The sequence below is a fragment of the Ipomoea nil genome, unplaced genomic scaffold (assembly GCF_001879475.1).
Source record: "Ipomoea nil cultivar Tokyo-kokei standard unplaced genomic scaffold, Asagao_1.1 scaffold3147, whole genome shotgun sequence".
NCBI lineage: Eukaryota > Viridiplantae > Streptophyta > Magnoliopsida > Solanales > Convolvulaceae > Ipomoea > Ipomoea nil.
In genome coordinates this window covers 216,722-232,301 of record NW_017619575.1, presented here as the reverse complement: position 1 = coordinate 232,301, position 15,580 = coordinate 216,722, and the positions used below count along the sequence as shown (strand labels likewise).

Here is a 15,580-nt window from a genome sequence, read left to right as displayed (position 1 = left end):
TAATAATGGACTTGGAGTTTAATAAGATTAGACCGAATCTATTGAATAAGTCATGCGTTGATATGATTGAAGGCCGGGAGAATAGTTATGGCCATAATTACTCATCCCTTATAAATATACAAGTCTTGTCTCTATGATGTGACACTTAATTAATATTCGTTATATATATATATATAGCAGTATATATTACTTTATACAATATTTTTTCTTAACTTATAGTTTAGACTGTCATTCTAAAACGTAAACAACTCCAGCTCAAATGACATTAAACAAATGTGAAATTTTTTATAGTATCGAGCTATACCATGTACTAAACTACTACACTATTAGACAGAAGACTTTTCATCAAATATAGATAAAGATCACAGAAAAAGAAATATCCTCAAAGGTGACCATAATAACAACAAATTAATAATACATTGTACATTAAGAAACATGAAACATGATTTCTTGGTCTTTTACACTTGGCAATTCTTGGGGAAAAAAATCCAAGTGAGATAAAATATTGCAGCTAGAGAGCAAAATTGCAGATGGAGTTATTGGCTGGCATGCATACATGTTGATGAGGTAAAGAAGAAGTTCGTTCAATTCTCGCGGGGATATATATATAGCAGAACTGGCCTGGCCTGGCCTGTATGGCAGGCTCGATCAATGAATTAAGAACATATCAACACCTTCAAATTCAATTCTCTTACCATTTACATCTCACTTCTTCCACAGTTTGTTTGAGAAAATCCGCTTGGAATAGGGGCTGTTACGGGAGATTGCCTTATGGGACTCGATTGCATCGAGTAATGAACTATGTAGACAACCCTGGTGCATGTCACGAGTTTGAAACATTAGGATGTCAAATGAACTCCATCATTCATGATTTTTTTAATACCTCAATCAAAAAACCAAACTCTATTAGTATATATGCGTTAGATACAAAGGAAAAGTTTGTGTCAGTACAGTGAAACTCTCCTGAATGAATCTTTATTTATGCAATTCATGAATTCCCATCAGAATGGTGTCGGCACAATAATGCATTCAATAGCTAGCATATATAATAAAAATGAAAAAAAAAAAAAAGAAAATGCAGATTGATGGTCAATAATTACCTCCGAAATTCGAAGAGCTGTTTGAACAACATAATTGGCATGTGGGTCCTGAAGCAGCTGCTCAAAGTGAGTTGCAGAGACCAGTTCATGGATTATCTTCGACTGGACCTTATAGTCGCATACGATAAGGCATTTTTCAACCACATGGCTGCTGAACTTCTGCGTTGAGAGATGCACAAAGTTACCCTCAAAGTGAGACATTAACTTGGATGTCACAGATGGTATCTTAAGCTCCATTATGAATTGAACAACATAATTTCTGCACAGAAACAGATAAACAAAAGGCCTCAGTTAAGCCAGAAATGATGAACGACTAACAAAATATAATCCTCTGTCACAGTGATGAAAAGAAATCTCATCAGATGAATAATCTTATCAAGGACAAAGGATGTACGAAAATGAATCTGTGAAATTGAAGTGTTTAGATGTATTATGCATTAAGGAGAGCCAAAATAGTTGTAAAAAGTATAGAATAAAAGGTGAGAGGCACGATATTCTAAACAAGCCCTTGATGGCAAATACATAGAAATTTAGAACTCAACCCTTCCATAGCATTTAAGATGTATACTACTGGTATAAAGAATCTTATGTTCACAATGTAATGTTTATTAGTGCAAACAAAAGTTTGTCTTGAGTCTTTTCCATTGTGATTTATTACCCAAATGCATCCTGAGCTAGAAGAAGTCCATTGGCAGAAATTTCTGCAACCAGGTTTTCCCGATGTTCTCCAGTAGCATGGGCGATGCATCTTTGAAGAACACAACAGCCATGTTGATGTGTTGCAATATCAACGCAGTACTTTGCAGCTGCAACAAATATGAACTGCCAAATGTGGAATAAATTAGACAAGACAAACTAGGAACTAAATTTGTTATACTCAAACGAATAATTCTGATAATGTAATAAACCATCAATAAATCAATAATAAGATGGCGTAGACATTAATGTCACAGAAGAAAACATAATGAAAAGTTAAATTACAGTAAGAAAATATGGTGCTAATGTTTTTAATTCATTGGACTACTAAAGTTGTATCTTTCAGGTTCAACTGAATACTATTCTTAATAGATAAGTTTGACCACATATACTTCTGTCATCTTCTAGGACGTTTTTATGAAAATATTCAATTCTTTCCTTATTATAAAATTATAACTAAGTTCAAAAAGACTAAAGGATACAGTAAACTATGACCAGATCTTCATTTTATTTAGGCAATAAATGATGCAATCTGCAGCACAGAACAAAGACCTGAAAACTAAAGCAATACCTTACTGTCTCCATTGGTAAGATACTGCAAGCATCTCTGGATAACATGATTACCATTCAAGTCCTTGATAAGAGCAAGAAATCCTGGTTCAAGTGATGAAACAACTAGCGAGATTTGCTGCCTGGTTTTCAGTGTCTCGATCAACTTTTGAACCACTCTAGTTCTGATACCAAAAAAAATGAAAAGTAAAATTTCTGTGTTCAATCAACATTAAAGGGAATATTGGCAAAATCAATTACCCATGGGTATTTAAGGATATTCTGACAAGCTGGCCTGGCTCTTCAGTCACTCTGAGAAGTATTTCCATTCTTTGTTCTTCATTGCACACTTCCAACAGTTTTTGCATAAGGTAATTTCCAAAAGGGTTCATCATAAGTTCGGCAGCATGATCAATTATCTCACTAAATATTATCTGCACATCTCGAGGAGTTCCCTCATCAAACATTCTTTGCAAGAATCTGCAACCATGTTGATCCTTTGCTATATGATATATATACCCTTGAGCTTCTCCAAGTGAGGTAAGCTTGAGTGGCTGAGAGAAAGGGAAGTAAAACCTCCCACCAAGACCACTTTCCTGAACGCCTTTGATCTGGGGACAGCCATCTATCTGTGACGTCTTTTCTTGAGGCATAACCAAACTAGTCTCATGTACGGATCTCTTACTGGTGTGTCCCATTGAACTACGATGCCCGTTGCTCATGCCATATTTTACGTGTTCCCCTTGAATAATAAAGCTATCCTCCCGATCAAAGGCCTCAAGGTTTCCGTTAGGCATTCTAGCATTGGAATGTGCCTGGTACCTTCCATTTGACACTGTTTGATGCGAATAGAACACATTTTCTGAATCGATATGAGGCTTTATGTGAGTCAAGTGAGGCACATTGTTAGAATCTTCAGTAGCATACCTTCCATTTCGTGGAGCATATGGAAAACTAGCAGCAGCATTGCTCGTAACATTACTTGGCAAGTCTGAGAATGGAATTCCTATCTGATAGAGAGGACTGGTGGGCACTTTTGTCTGGTGGAGTTGTGAATCAATAGCACTGCTGCTCGAATTCAATTCAGAAACCAATCCATTTGACAGACCAGGAGAGTATTTCATTGCATATAGATTAACGCCCCCAATATCATACGAGGATGATCGTACCACTGGAGAAGCCACCTGACCACTAACACCTAGAGGATTTCTCGTCACTGGAACAGGGGATGCAAGACCTCCAAAATCAGAAAACCCCTTCCTACTATTATCAAAACCCCAGTACTTCTCAGAAACCATTTTCATATTCTTGGCAACTGAGTGATCACGAGACTGAAAACTATTGGGACCAATTAAACCACTCTCCTGCTCCTCATTAATATACATTTTACCGAAATTCCTAGACAGATTCAGTTCATGAAAATTACTCTCACTCAGCCTCTTATCAACATAACAATCAGGAGATCTGTTTACACTACCAGAAGTACCACACAGCAAATGGGGTTTTACCTCTTCCAATGGGGAAGGGGTGGGTGATCCACCAGAGAACAAGCTAGATGAAGAGCCATCAGATTTCAATGAAAATCCACTGACAGGGGAAACACATGTATGCTCATACACTTTATGCCTCACATTAGACCCATGGCCATGATCACCCCTCCCATCATAATCATAATATCCATTGCTATGTGGATGATGAAGATTGAAGGATGTTGCATGAGGGATCTCATCCAACAACATCTCCAGCTCCTCATCATCCTTCATCTTCACTCCAATTCTGTTCTCAATCCCAACTCTCTCAAACATCACAAAATCCAACAAAAAAACAACAAATCCACTATAAATATTACAACACAGACAGAATATCAATACTATCTCACAACAAATAAAAGCAATCAAATCATCAATAATACCCACTGAACAACTGATCAGAAAACTGGAAAATGCCCAATAACCGCAATAAATTACCCGCGTTTATCATCTAGGCGTTGGTCTCGGATTATCCAAAGTCCGGATGATAAGAATGGCAATGGCTGTGGCGGTGTTTTTTGTTCCCTTTTTTTTTTTTTTGGTTGCCCCCCTTGAAGTGTTTATTGTAATTTTCTTGTTTCAACTCATTTTGGGTTTTGGGTTTTCTTTATCAGGAGTTGGTGAAGCATGCAAAGATGAATGGATTACATACGGCATACGGTGCTACGGTTATACTGAGAATATACGTACACATATACATATACATCTACACTCGCACTCTCAGGTACGGTCTCACGCCATTAAAGCTTGAGAAAAGGAACGGCCTCTCACTCTCTCTCCACTCCCCTTTTATACTCACGCGTATATATAGAGGCGATTATTTAATTATTTAATGCATAAATAAATATTTACCAAAAATTGTACGAGGTTGATAATTTAACCCTTTTTTTTAAATTTTATTTTCCTCATTTCTTCTTTTTCTTTTTCTTTTTTTTTTTTAAATATAAAATTAAATAATATACTTTCTTACCAAATTAACCGCTACGAGCATGAGACAGATCAAATATGAATTAGTCCAACGATCGATATCGAATGTCATATCAAAAAATTAATACTTTCTTAAAAACATATCCTTTGTGTTTTGTATATAATAAAACATTCATAATATTCATAATGTCATGTTTGAATTTGTTTTTCTTATTATAGATACAGTGAGTACATTATCTTGTAAACAAAATTATTATAAACAATTTTAAGAAATATGTTTTTAAACTTTCAATCTTGATATGCAAACAAACAAAAAAAATCAAATATCAATAAATCTTTTTTAATTTCTTTTTTTAAACTAAAAAATAATCAATATTGACGAAAATCAAGGATCTATATATTATGCATTTAGAAAAAGTCAACAAGTTTGAACTTATGATGTGCCCAAATTTGGAGATTATTGTTGCATTTGGGACATTAATTTTAAATGAGAAATTGAGAATAATAATAATAATAATAATAATAATAATAACTTGTATAATTCTATGCAACGGAATTTGTTTTGCATACAACATCCAATCTTACTAACTATTACAAACGAAACACGGATGGGACAAGAAAGACAAGTTCAGGTTTGATCAGTGTGGAGCGTTTTACACGATCATCTCAGGGATAGATCACAAAGTTTATTGTGAAATTGAAATTACTAACAATTTTATTGTTGAATTGTGAAGTCGTATAAAGGGGGTCCTTCTTATTCAATAGATGGTGTTAGTCTGTTAGACAAAGTTGTGGTGAAAATGAAATTGGAAGCGGCGATCAAACTCATGCTTGGGAATACAACAACTGATCGCGCTTTGATCCCCTTCGGCGATAAACTATAAACAATTGCTCACAAGTAAAGACATCGCGAGAATATCTCATGTTTTAAGGGGGGGGGGGGGGGGGGGGGGGTGTTAATAAGTGTGTAGATGGTATGGAAAATGTGTGATACGTCACAAACTAGAACCAGGGCAGATCAATGTTCCTACCAAGTTAAACTTTACGAACACGAGGCTAATCAAATATGAATTAGTATTAGTATTCAAAAAAAAAAATATGAATTAGTTTTGTAATGAAGCAGTAATACTTTCTTAAAATGCTAAATTTTGTGTTTGTATACAACAAAATATTCACACTAACGTGTCTATATGTGTTTTATTATTATTATTATAAATAATTACAAATTGGCTTGTAAACAAATTTGTTATAAACACATTTAAGAAATATATTTTAAAATTTCCAACAAACTTGCAAAAGAGAGAGAGATCAAATCTCAACAAATATTTTATTTTTCTATTATTTTTCTATTATTTTTCTTTTTATTTAATAAAAATAATCAATATCTAAGATGTGCAAAAGATGTGCAAAAATGAAGGATCTCTCTATTAAACATTTAGAAAAATTGAACAAGTTTAAACTTTGGATGTGCCCAATTTTGGAGATTATTATTGCATTTGGGATATTAATTTAAAATGGGAATACTTATTAATAATAATAATAATAATAATAACAACAACAACAACAATGTGTGTAATTCTATGCAACGAAATCTGTTTTTGCTGACAACATCCAATATTCCAACCTGAATAATTATCACAAACGGAATACATATGGGGTAAAGAAAACAAGCTCCGGCCTGACCAGTGCGGGGGCCTTTTACATGATCATCTCAATGATAGATCACCCGAGTTTATTGTGAAATTGAGATGACTAACAATTTTATTATTGAATTGTGGGGTCTTATAACGGAATTCCTTCTCATTAAAGATATGGTGTTGGACAAAGTTGTGTTGGAGATGAAATTGAAAGTGGCAATCAAACTCATGCTTGAGAATACGACAACCGATCACGCCTTATCCCTCCCATGACAGCCTATAAACAGTTGCTCACAAGTAAAGGCATCACGAGAATATCTCATGCACGTGTGACATGTCACAAACCAGGACTGACCAATGTTCCTACGAAGTTAAACTCTACGTACATGAGACTGATCAAATATTGATTAGTCTTGCAATGAAGGAGCAATGCTTTCCTAAAATGATAACTTTTGTGTTTGTATACAAAAAAATATTCACAATGACATGTCTAAATGTGTTTTTCTTATTATAGACACAGTGGATGATTATAAATTGTTTTGTAAACAAAATTATTATAAACACATTTAATAAATATATTTTTTTAATTTTCAATCTTGATATATAAAAGAAAAAAAAAAGATGATCAAATCTTAACAAATCTTTTCTTTTTCTTTTTTAATTTAATAAAACATAATTAATATTCAATATGTGCGAAAATGAAGAATCTCTCTTATTAAGGTTCACATCTTGCTTAAAAGATATTCTATGGGCTGATGCGTGTGGTCTCACGACTTGCCTAATTAGTGCATGCTTAAGGTTTTCTTCGATGACCAACCAAAAAAAATAAATAAATACTATCACAAACTACTAAGTTATTAAATATAATAGTTAATATTGTATTTGATTCACCTTTTGTATTGTATTGTAGTGAAACATTATACTCTTACCAAAACCACATAAAGTTATAAAGTTTTGGCAATGTTTATGTGTTGTGGAAATAAGACATACCATGTCTTACATTTGTTTTATTAAAAGTTGAACAAGTATTTAACACAAAACATTTTTTGTTAAGGGAAAATGGCACTTTTTCCCCCTATGTTATATACTTATAGCATTTTTTCTCCCTCAATTATTTAAGTGGCTCTTTTTCCCCCTGAAATGTTAAATGGACATATTTACCCTTAAAATAAATATTTCATTTATTTTTATTCTCCAATAAATTATTACTATAATTTGGTTCAAACCAGATACTGTAGTAACCAAACCAAAATATTCCAATTACAATTTATAATCAAAACGCGATATTTAGAGTTTATTAAAATCGCGAACTGGAATGGCCGGTTCATGTTCCGAACTGGAAAAATAAAATACATTTATTGTTGAATTTAAACTATTTTAAAATAAAAAATAAAATTTTTAAATATAGACAGTTCAAAATCGCGAACGGGATCCGGAACCGCCGGTTCATGATCCAATTTTTTTTTATTCTTAAATTTAATAAATTGAAATCCAAATATTGGGTTCTAGATCTGAATCATAACTGAAAACTTTTAATTCGATTGCTATAGTGTCTGGTTCAGTTCGAACCAAACCGTGGTAATAGCTACATATACGCAATAATTTGTTGGAGAAGTAAAATAAATAAAATGTTTACTTTAAGGGTAGAAATGTCAATTTAATATATTAGGGGGGAAAACCACCACTTTTAAAATAATTGAGGGGGCTAATGTGCTTACATAAATAATTGAGGGGGAAAAAATGCTATAAGTATATAACATAGGGGGAAAAAGTGTCATTTTTCCTTTTGTTAATTATCGTTTTATCAACTTATAGTCTGAACGTAGTTAATATGGTGTGAATGTTATTGTCTTTTATATTTTTGAAGGGAGGCATAATCATGGTTTGCGCCAAGCATTAATAGTTATTTTAGTAATAAATGTAAGATAAAAGTCAACATTAATTGGGTGGGACGGTAATGGAGAAAATTTATTTTGCATAAATGGGCTATAACAACAAATTGGGGTGGGTAGTGATTAAAACAAAAAAGAGTAATTAAAGAAAATCAGTTTTGTGAAAATGATTTTCAACATTTTTTTTACTCTTATTGGCTTCCTTGGGCATGGACTAAAGTATGATTTTGGCCCACCAATAGTATACTCAAAATAGCTGGACGTTTTCAGTCTCTCTCATTTTACAATGAAAAATAATTTGGTGAATATTATCAAATTATTTTTATTAAATAATAAATAGTTACAAGGAAAATAAATTATATTACGTATATACTATAGTTGTATGATTGAATGTAAGTAACATGTAGTTTGATTTTTGTTAACACATTTGTTATCGAGTTTGTCACACATAATTTTTTTTAGTGTATTTATCATTCATGTGTGGTTAACACATTATTATATATGATTAAAGTTTATACAATACACATCTTAGGATAGTGATTGCAATTTTTCTTGTCACCAAAAAAAAAAAAAAAAAAAGTAACATGTCACACCTAGAGAAAGCACAATATGAGTTTTTTTTTTTTTTTTTTTTTTTTTTTTTTGGAGAAAAAACAGAAAAGAGGCAACATTGTTGGTGCCCGTTACGCGCACTCATTTCACGCTATTTTTTCTCTATTTTTTATTTTATTTTTCCTCCTCATTTTTCTTCTATTTGGTCAAAAACTATGACAAAGTTTCAATACTATTAAGAATGCTTCTCGAGCAATACTCTACAAATGATCCTATAATATGTAGAATATATATTGTTAATTATAATGTTCAAATAATTGGGACTCTGTCCCTCCTGACTCTATTTCAATTTATCTCTAATATAACCACATTGGTTTGCCTTCAAAAAAAAAAATAATTATAAATATTTTATGAACAAAATAATATCATTGATCTTGTAATATAAGAGCAGGAACAGTGAGGACAAGATTATGATAATTTGTTCCAAAGATACTATTTTTGAGTTTCAAATTATTCACACTCATCACTTGTCTTTTTGCTATTTTAATTTTTTCTATATTTTAATGATTGTTTTTTTTTTTTTTTTTTTTTTTTAGAGTTAATCAATATTTTGGTCCCTCAATTATTTCCCAACTATTAATGTAGTCCTTAGTTTTTAATTTCAACAAATTTAATTATCGAATTGTTTAAAATTTCGTCAATTAAACCATTTCAGAGGCTAAATAGTGATTTATACATTTTTAAAATATACGTAACATGTATTTTTAAATCAAAGAATAATATGTACTTTGTTTTTTTTTTTTTTAATATCAATAATACACTATTAAAAAAGTTCAAATTATTTTATAAGAAAAATAAAACAACAAAAAACAACTTATAAGATGGATCAAATCATAATATATAGAAATTACCGGATTTCTATATGAATTTTCGGAGCTTAAAGCTTTCTTCAATTTTACCCAAGCCTACAAGTGAGCATGATCTTCAAGATGCAACGTAATATAAATTTTGTAAATTGATAAATCTCACAATAATTAAACAATTTGTTCACGTGATCTTTTATGTTTAACTTATCACCTCTGACAAATGATGCATAATATTTGTCAAAACTTTTCTATCCAATTGTTGATTGTTACACATCTCTACAATTGAGTGACTATTTTGTTAACATAACTCATGCTTTCTACAATTTTACCCCCGAACCAAGTGAGCATGATCTTCATGTTGTAACACAACAAATTTTTAAAATTGAAATATTGCATAATAATTAAACAAATAAATAATGCATAATAATTAAACAAATTGTTCACATGATATTCTATGCTAAACCATCATCTCTTGTAAATGGTGCATACTATTTGTTGAAACTTGTATATCCAAATGGTGGTTGTTACGCATTCTTATAGCCGATAATTGGCCATTATCCCAACATAATTCACAATTTATTCAATCATAATTATCTAACCAACTATTTAATCAACTTAATTAAAGTTGCTTTCAATATTGTTGATTACTTTATCCTTTATGAAATTCATACAAAAAAAACACATTGTAGCTTCTCATATAGGCTCTTAAAATTAGTTTGTAAAATCTGATGTTACATAAAGGATATCGTGTTAAAATTAGTTCTTTTAACAATGGAAAAATTAAATGTTGTATTTTAAAAATTTGATATCGTGTTTGTATAATTGTATCGTTAGATTATATTGCAAAAATAGTACTGTATGATAAAGTAAGATTGTTGAGTGGAATCCAATTACGTGATAGAGTCAATACGTCAATGGTGAGCACTGAGAAATGACAAATTTTCTGAATCGGAAGGTCCGATGTATACTGTTCCCTTGTAACATTTACTCCAATGGCGCAGTTGCTAAGTAACAGTTTACGACACCGGAAAAACAGTTCAGACTGATCTATTCATTCACAGCTGCAAAGCAAAACGTTCCGACAAAGCATCGGTGAAATCCGTCTAAATTCTAGGGTTCAGGCTTTCTAGCACGATTCAGTACATGTACATATTGATTCGTATGCGAATGGCGCAGGTTTTGAGGTAAGTGACGAAGAGAAAGAAGTGAAGTTTCAGAGGAGATGGCGGAGGAGGGATCGGAGAGGGAGAATGGTGGACGGTTGGCGTCGATGGATTCGATCGAGTCGCGTTGGGTGTTTCAGGACGAGGAGGGATCGGAGATGGATAATGACGGCACTGATACCGGCGAAAGCGTCGATGATTCGCTGCAGCTGAACGGTATTGACTCCGACGAGGAGGACAACGCCGAGCAGCGGCTGATTCGGACTGGTCCTCGGATTGATTCTTTCGACGTCGAAGCTCTCGAAGTTCCCGGTGCTCATAAGAATTACTATGAGGTGCACTCTTAAGCATCCTTCAGCTCGTTTTGTGCTCTTCACTTACAGTGTCATTAGTTTTGGTTTTTACATGTTCACTTCACTAATCGAGATCCACTACAAGAGACTTTCGATTTGTGGATTTGTAGCTTCTCTACCATACCTTTTTAGTGAATTCACATTTAAAATTATAAAACAGAAGAATGTGGCTTGGTATCCTAATTCGAACATTTAATTGCAGGATGCTACTTTAGGCAGGAGAATCATATTGATCATTCAGACACTTGGAGCAGTCTTTGGTGATGTGGGGACAAGTCCATTATATACATTTAGTGTGATGTTTAGTAAAGCCCCAGTTAATGGAAATGAAGATGTTCTTGGTGCATTATCATTGGTTATATACACCTTAATCCTGATTCCATTGGTCAAATATGTCCTTATTGTTCTTTGGGCCAATGATGATGGTGAAGGTAGGCATATGGAACTTTTGAGAAATTTGTTTTACTAAATTCATGGACATAATTATGATAAATAAATGGGCTGTTGTCACATGGGTAAACAAGTTCTCATTGATTAATAACTGCAGGTGGTACATGTGCTCTATACTCATTAATTTGTAGGTATGCTAATGTTAGTCTTCTCCCTAATCAATTGCCATCTGATACTCGCATATCAAGCTTCAGACTCAAGGTGCCATCTCCAGAACTTGAGAGGTCTTTAAAAATAAAGGAAAGACTTGAAGCATCACTCACATTGAAAAAACTTCTTCTGATGTTAGTTCTTGCTGGCACCTCTATGGTGATAGCTAATGGTGTTGTTACACCAGCTATGTCAGGTCACTTACTTTCCTTACTCATTTTCATACTTGCACTCCTAATCCCTTTATTGTGATTTCTGAGGTTTCGTCTGTTTTCTGTCATATTTATTTATCTGTTAATTTGATGCTGCTTAAACTATTGGAATGCAGTGGTATCTGCTGTTTCGGGCTTAAAAGTTGGAGTTTCAATTGAGCAAGGTAATGCAACAGTAATTGTTTCATATTGTACTTTAAAAAACCATGATACTTTGTTTTAGAAAAATAATATTATGCTAAAGTTAGTAAATTGTTAATTTGGACATTAGGGATATAACTAATTGATGTTTCCCTTTGTTCATTCAATAGAACAATTGTAGTTATATTGATTAAAATAATTATCCAATTATTAGGTTTCCATCTATAAAACTGTAACTCAAGTTTGACTAGAAAGTCCATTTTTTGCGCCATGTCACATCTATAATTTGACTGCTTTAGATGTTCGGACCATTCTATTTTATATCATGTCTTACAAATTCGAGGGTGGAAAATTCTGCTGCTCTATGATTTTGTTCCCCTATTCCTTGCACTTTGCTTTATTACATTTGTGTAGATTGTTAGAGAGCTTTGTTTATGCTAGTGTTTGGTAGAACAAAGACATCCATAAACTGCAAAATTGCTTGTTGAAATGAATATCATTTTAAAATCCAATCTCTTGAACTTAAGTAACTTCACCAATACAAAGAAAAAAAAAAGTTACATACTTGTAGTTTTCCAAATTGATTAGGTTCTACTACTCAGAATCTGACTAAGAATCAACTTGGGGATCTTCCACTTATATGTAACAGAGAGCTCACACTATTTTCTAGAAACTCTATGCCTCTGTTTAACGTACAGCTTGCTTGTACAATGTAATGTGCACTTCTCTGCCATATTAAACCAGTCATAGTAGCTCATTTTTAATGATCTTTTACATTTCCACCCCTGCAGATCAAGTGGTCATGATTTCAGTGGCATTTCTTGTAATTTTGTTCAGTGTACAGAGGTACATGACAAGTAAAGTGGGACTTGTAGTTGGTCCTGCCTTATTTGTTTGGTTCTGTTCCCTTGGTGGCATTGGCATTTATAACATTGTGAAGTATGATAACCGTGTGTGGAGAGCATTTAATCCAGTTCACATCTACTACTATTTCAAGCGTAATTCTACTAAGGCCTGGTACTCACTTGGGGGCTGTCTTTTGTGTGCAACAGGTACATACTTTATCTTGGAATTTGAATTCCTTGAAAACTAATCTTTTTTAGGGGCTGAATATGAAAATTCATCAACTATGTATATGAAGACTATAAGTGGTTGTCTGTATGTGTGTCTAATTGTATATAAACTTTCCAATGCTTTTGTTTTCTTTATTTTATCTTATATTTTGAAAAGATTGCTTGAATATAGTTCAATGGGTGAACATCAGTTCGCCATGCACTTATTGTGTTGCTGACTTGCTGTCGACCTTTTTTTGTTCTTCTGGGGATAAAAACAAAAATCATGAAAGATGAAAGAGGTGAAATGGAAAATTTAGTGAACAAGGATTTGTCTAAGTAAAAACTAGTTTACTTACTTATTTCTGCTTTCTGGGTATTATATTGTTGAAGATCATTTCTTCATTTCAGGTTCTGAAGCAATGTTTGCTGATCTTTGCTACTTCTCTGTGCGCTCAGTTCAGGTAAAGGCCTAAAGTATTAAATTGGGGTACAAAGAAAACTTATTCTCTATGCTATTGTTAGTTAAGTGTGCTCATCCTATTATATTGCTGTCATGTTTTACTGATCTGCGAACATATACTAAAGTACAAATTGTTCCTTTATGCAGCTCACTTTTTTGTTTCTTGTACTTCCATGCCTTCTACTGGGTTACCTCGGTCAAGCTGCTTACCTGATGGATAATCATTCTGATACAACACAAGCTTTCTTTTCATCCGTGCCAAGTAATTTCCAAGCCTTAAAGGTCTTATTGCATTTTGGTTTTGGGATTCAATGGTCTTTTGCAATAACTATTCAAAAACACGATACACATTAATAAAATTTAAGTTAACAAATGAAATTTGGAACTGTGGGTCATCTATATCTTATAAAATAATGTTTTCATGACTGCATTATGGATTTGTAATGGATTTCTTAGTTTGTGTATCAAACTGCAAACAAATGTATTGACTTGGTGAAAATTTTCTCATTTATAATACAGATGGAGCTTTCTGGCCTGTATTTTTAATTGCTAATATCGCAGCACTGATTGCCAGCAGGGCAATGACGACAGCAACTTTTTCTTGTATTAAACAATCAACAGCTCTAGGTTGCTTCCCTCGCCTTAAAATTGTTCACACATCTAGGAAATTCATGGGTCAAATTTATATACCAGTCATGAATTGGTTTCTGCTGGCATTGTCATTGGTGTTGATCTGCTCTATATCAAACATTTATGAGATTGGAAATGCTTATGGTAATGGCTACATCCTTGTTTCTTTGAAATCCCTCTATCTTGGTTTTTTTTTTTTTTTTTTTTTTTTTGTTAACTTTGTGATTCATCATTTGAATGGTCAGTATGTGATAACTCATGCCTGTAATGTGATTTTCATATGATAAATCTGGCATTACCAATTTTACCACAACTGATTTACGTCTTGTTTGCTAAATAGTACATTAGTTACATTATAGGCTGATAAATTTGGTTAATTAAGATGTATCCAGCAGTGAAATGATCAGCTACAAGAAACACTAAACATTTGTAAAATTCTTATAGATAACTTCCATTCTTATCAACCGGGGAAGCTATCAATTAGAGTATTAGACGCTTTCCATTCTTTTTCTATTTAATATCTGGAACTCTTCATTATATAAATTATTGGACTGGTTTGTTTCCATCTGAAGCATATAATGTTTGACAGGCATTGCTGAGCTTGGAATGATGATGATGACAACGATATTAGTAACCGTTGTTATGCTTCTAATATGGCAGATCAACATAATTATTGTGCTGAGCTTTGTTACCATTTTCCTGGGATTGGAGTTAACATTCTTTTCATCTGTATTATGGAGTGTGGGAGATGGTAGTTGGATCATATTAGTATTCGCAGTTGTCTTGTTTCTAGTAATGTACATATGGAATTATGGGAGCAAGCTGAAGTATGAAACTGAAGTAATGAAGAAGATGTCTATGGATTTATTGCGGGAATTGGGTCCAACCCTAGGAACAGTAAGAGCTCCAGGAATTGGATTGCTTTACAATGAACTGGCAAAGGGTGTACCAGAGATATTTGGACATTTCCTAACCACTCTTCCTGCAGTGCATTCAATGATAATTTTTGTATGTATCAAATACATTCCTGTCCCTGTTGTGCCTCAGAATGAAAGGTTCTTATTCCGGCGAGTCTGCCCCAAAAGCTACCACATGTTCCGATGTGTTGCTAGGTAAGCATGTAAGCGCCATTTATGTGGGGTACTTTGCTATAAAATAAAATACTGTCATGTTATATGGCCATATTGTTCTTATGCTCTGAACTTTTGGATAAACAGA

The 15,580-nt window shown here is 33.1% G+C and overlaps 2 protein-coding genes across 8 annotated transcripts in view; one reads left to right on the top strand and one right to left on the bottom strand.

Moving 5' to 3' along the window:
• Positions 1 to 372: 372 nt before the first annotated feature.
• On the bottom strand, positions 373 to 4,632 carry LOC109167037 (pumilio homology domain family member 4-like). Its single transcript, XM_019315938.1, has 5 exons — positions 2,607 to 4,632; positions 2,368 to 2,530; positions 1,759 to 1,922; positions 1,101 to 1,359; positions 373 to 813 (listed from the first exon to the last, which is right to left on the bottom strand). The coding sequence occupies exons 1-5, from the start codon at positions 4,148 to 4,150 to the stop codon at positions 706 to 708; spliced, it is 2,238 nt and encodes a 745-aa protein (XP_019171483.1). The 5' UTR covers positions 4,151 to 4,632; the 3' UTR covers positions 373 to 705.
• A 5,965-nt stretch (positions 4,633 to 10,597) lies between these two features.
• LOC109167101 (potassium transporter 7-like) overlaps positions 10,598 to 15,580 on the top strand; it is a 5,891-nt gene continuing 908 nt past the window's right edge. The window contains exons 1-11 of one of the 7 annotated variants that reach the window (XM_019316020.1): positions 10,598 to 10,840; positions 10,925 to 11,246; positions 11,467 to 11,695; positions 11,812 to 12,060; positions 12,193 to 12,240; positions 13,009 to 13,269; positions 13,681 to 13,733; positions 13,880 to 13,994; positions 14,252 to 14,506; positions 14,952 to 15,474; position 15,580. The exon at position 15,580 is cut by the window's right edge and continues 507 nt beyond it. In XM_019316020.1, the coding sequence (XP_019171565.1) occupies positions 10,971 to 11,246; positions 11,467 to 11,695; positions 11,812 to 12,060; positions 12,193 to 12,240; positions 13,009 to 13,269; positions 13,681 to 13,733; positions 13,880 to 13,994; positions 14,252 to 14,506; positions 14,952 to 15,474; position 15,580 (2,010 nt within the window). In that variant the 5' untranslated portion in view covers positions 10,598 to 10,840; positions 10,925 to 10,970. Of the gene's footprint in view, positions 11,247 to 11,290; positions 11,371 to 11,466; positions 11,696 to 11,811; positions 12,061 to 12,192; positions 12,241 to 13,008; positions 13,270 to 13,680; positions 13,734 to 13,879; positions 13,995 to 14,251; positions 14,507 to 14,951; positions 15,475 to 15,579 lie in introns of those variants that run through there. The other 6 variants (XM_019316025.1, XM_019316022.1, XM_019316023.1 and 3 more) reach the window with 6 other exon arrangements.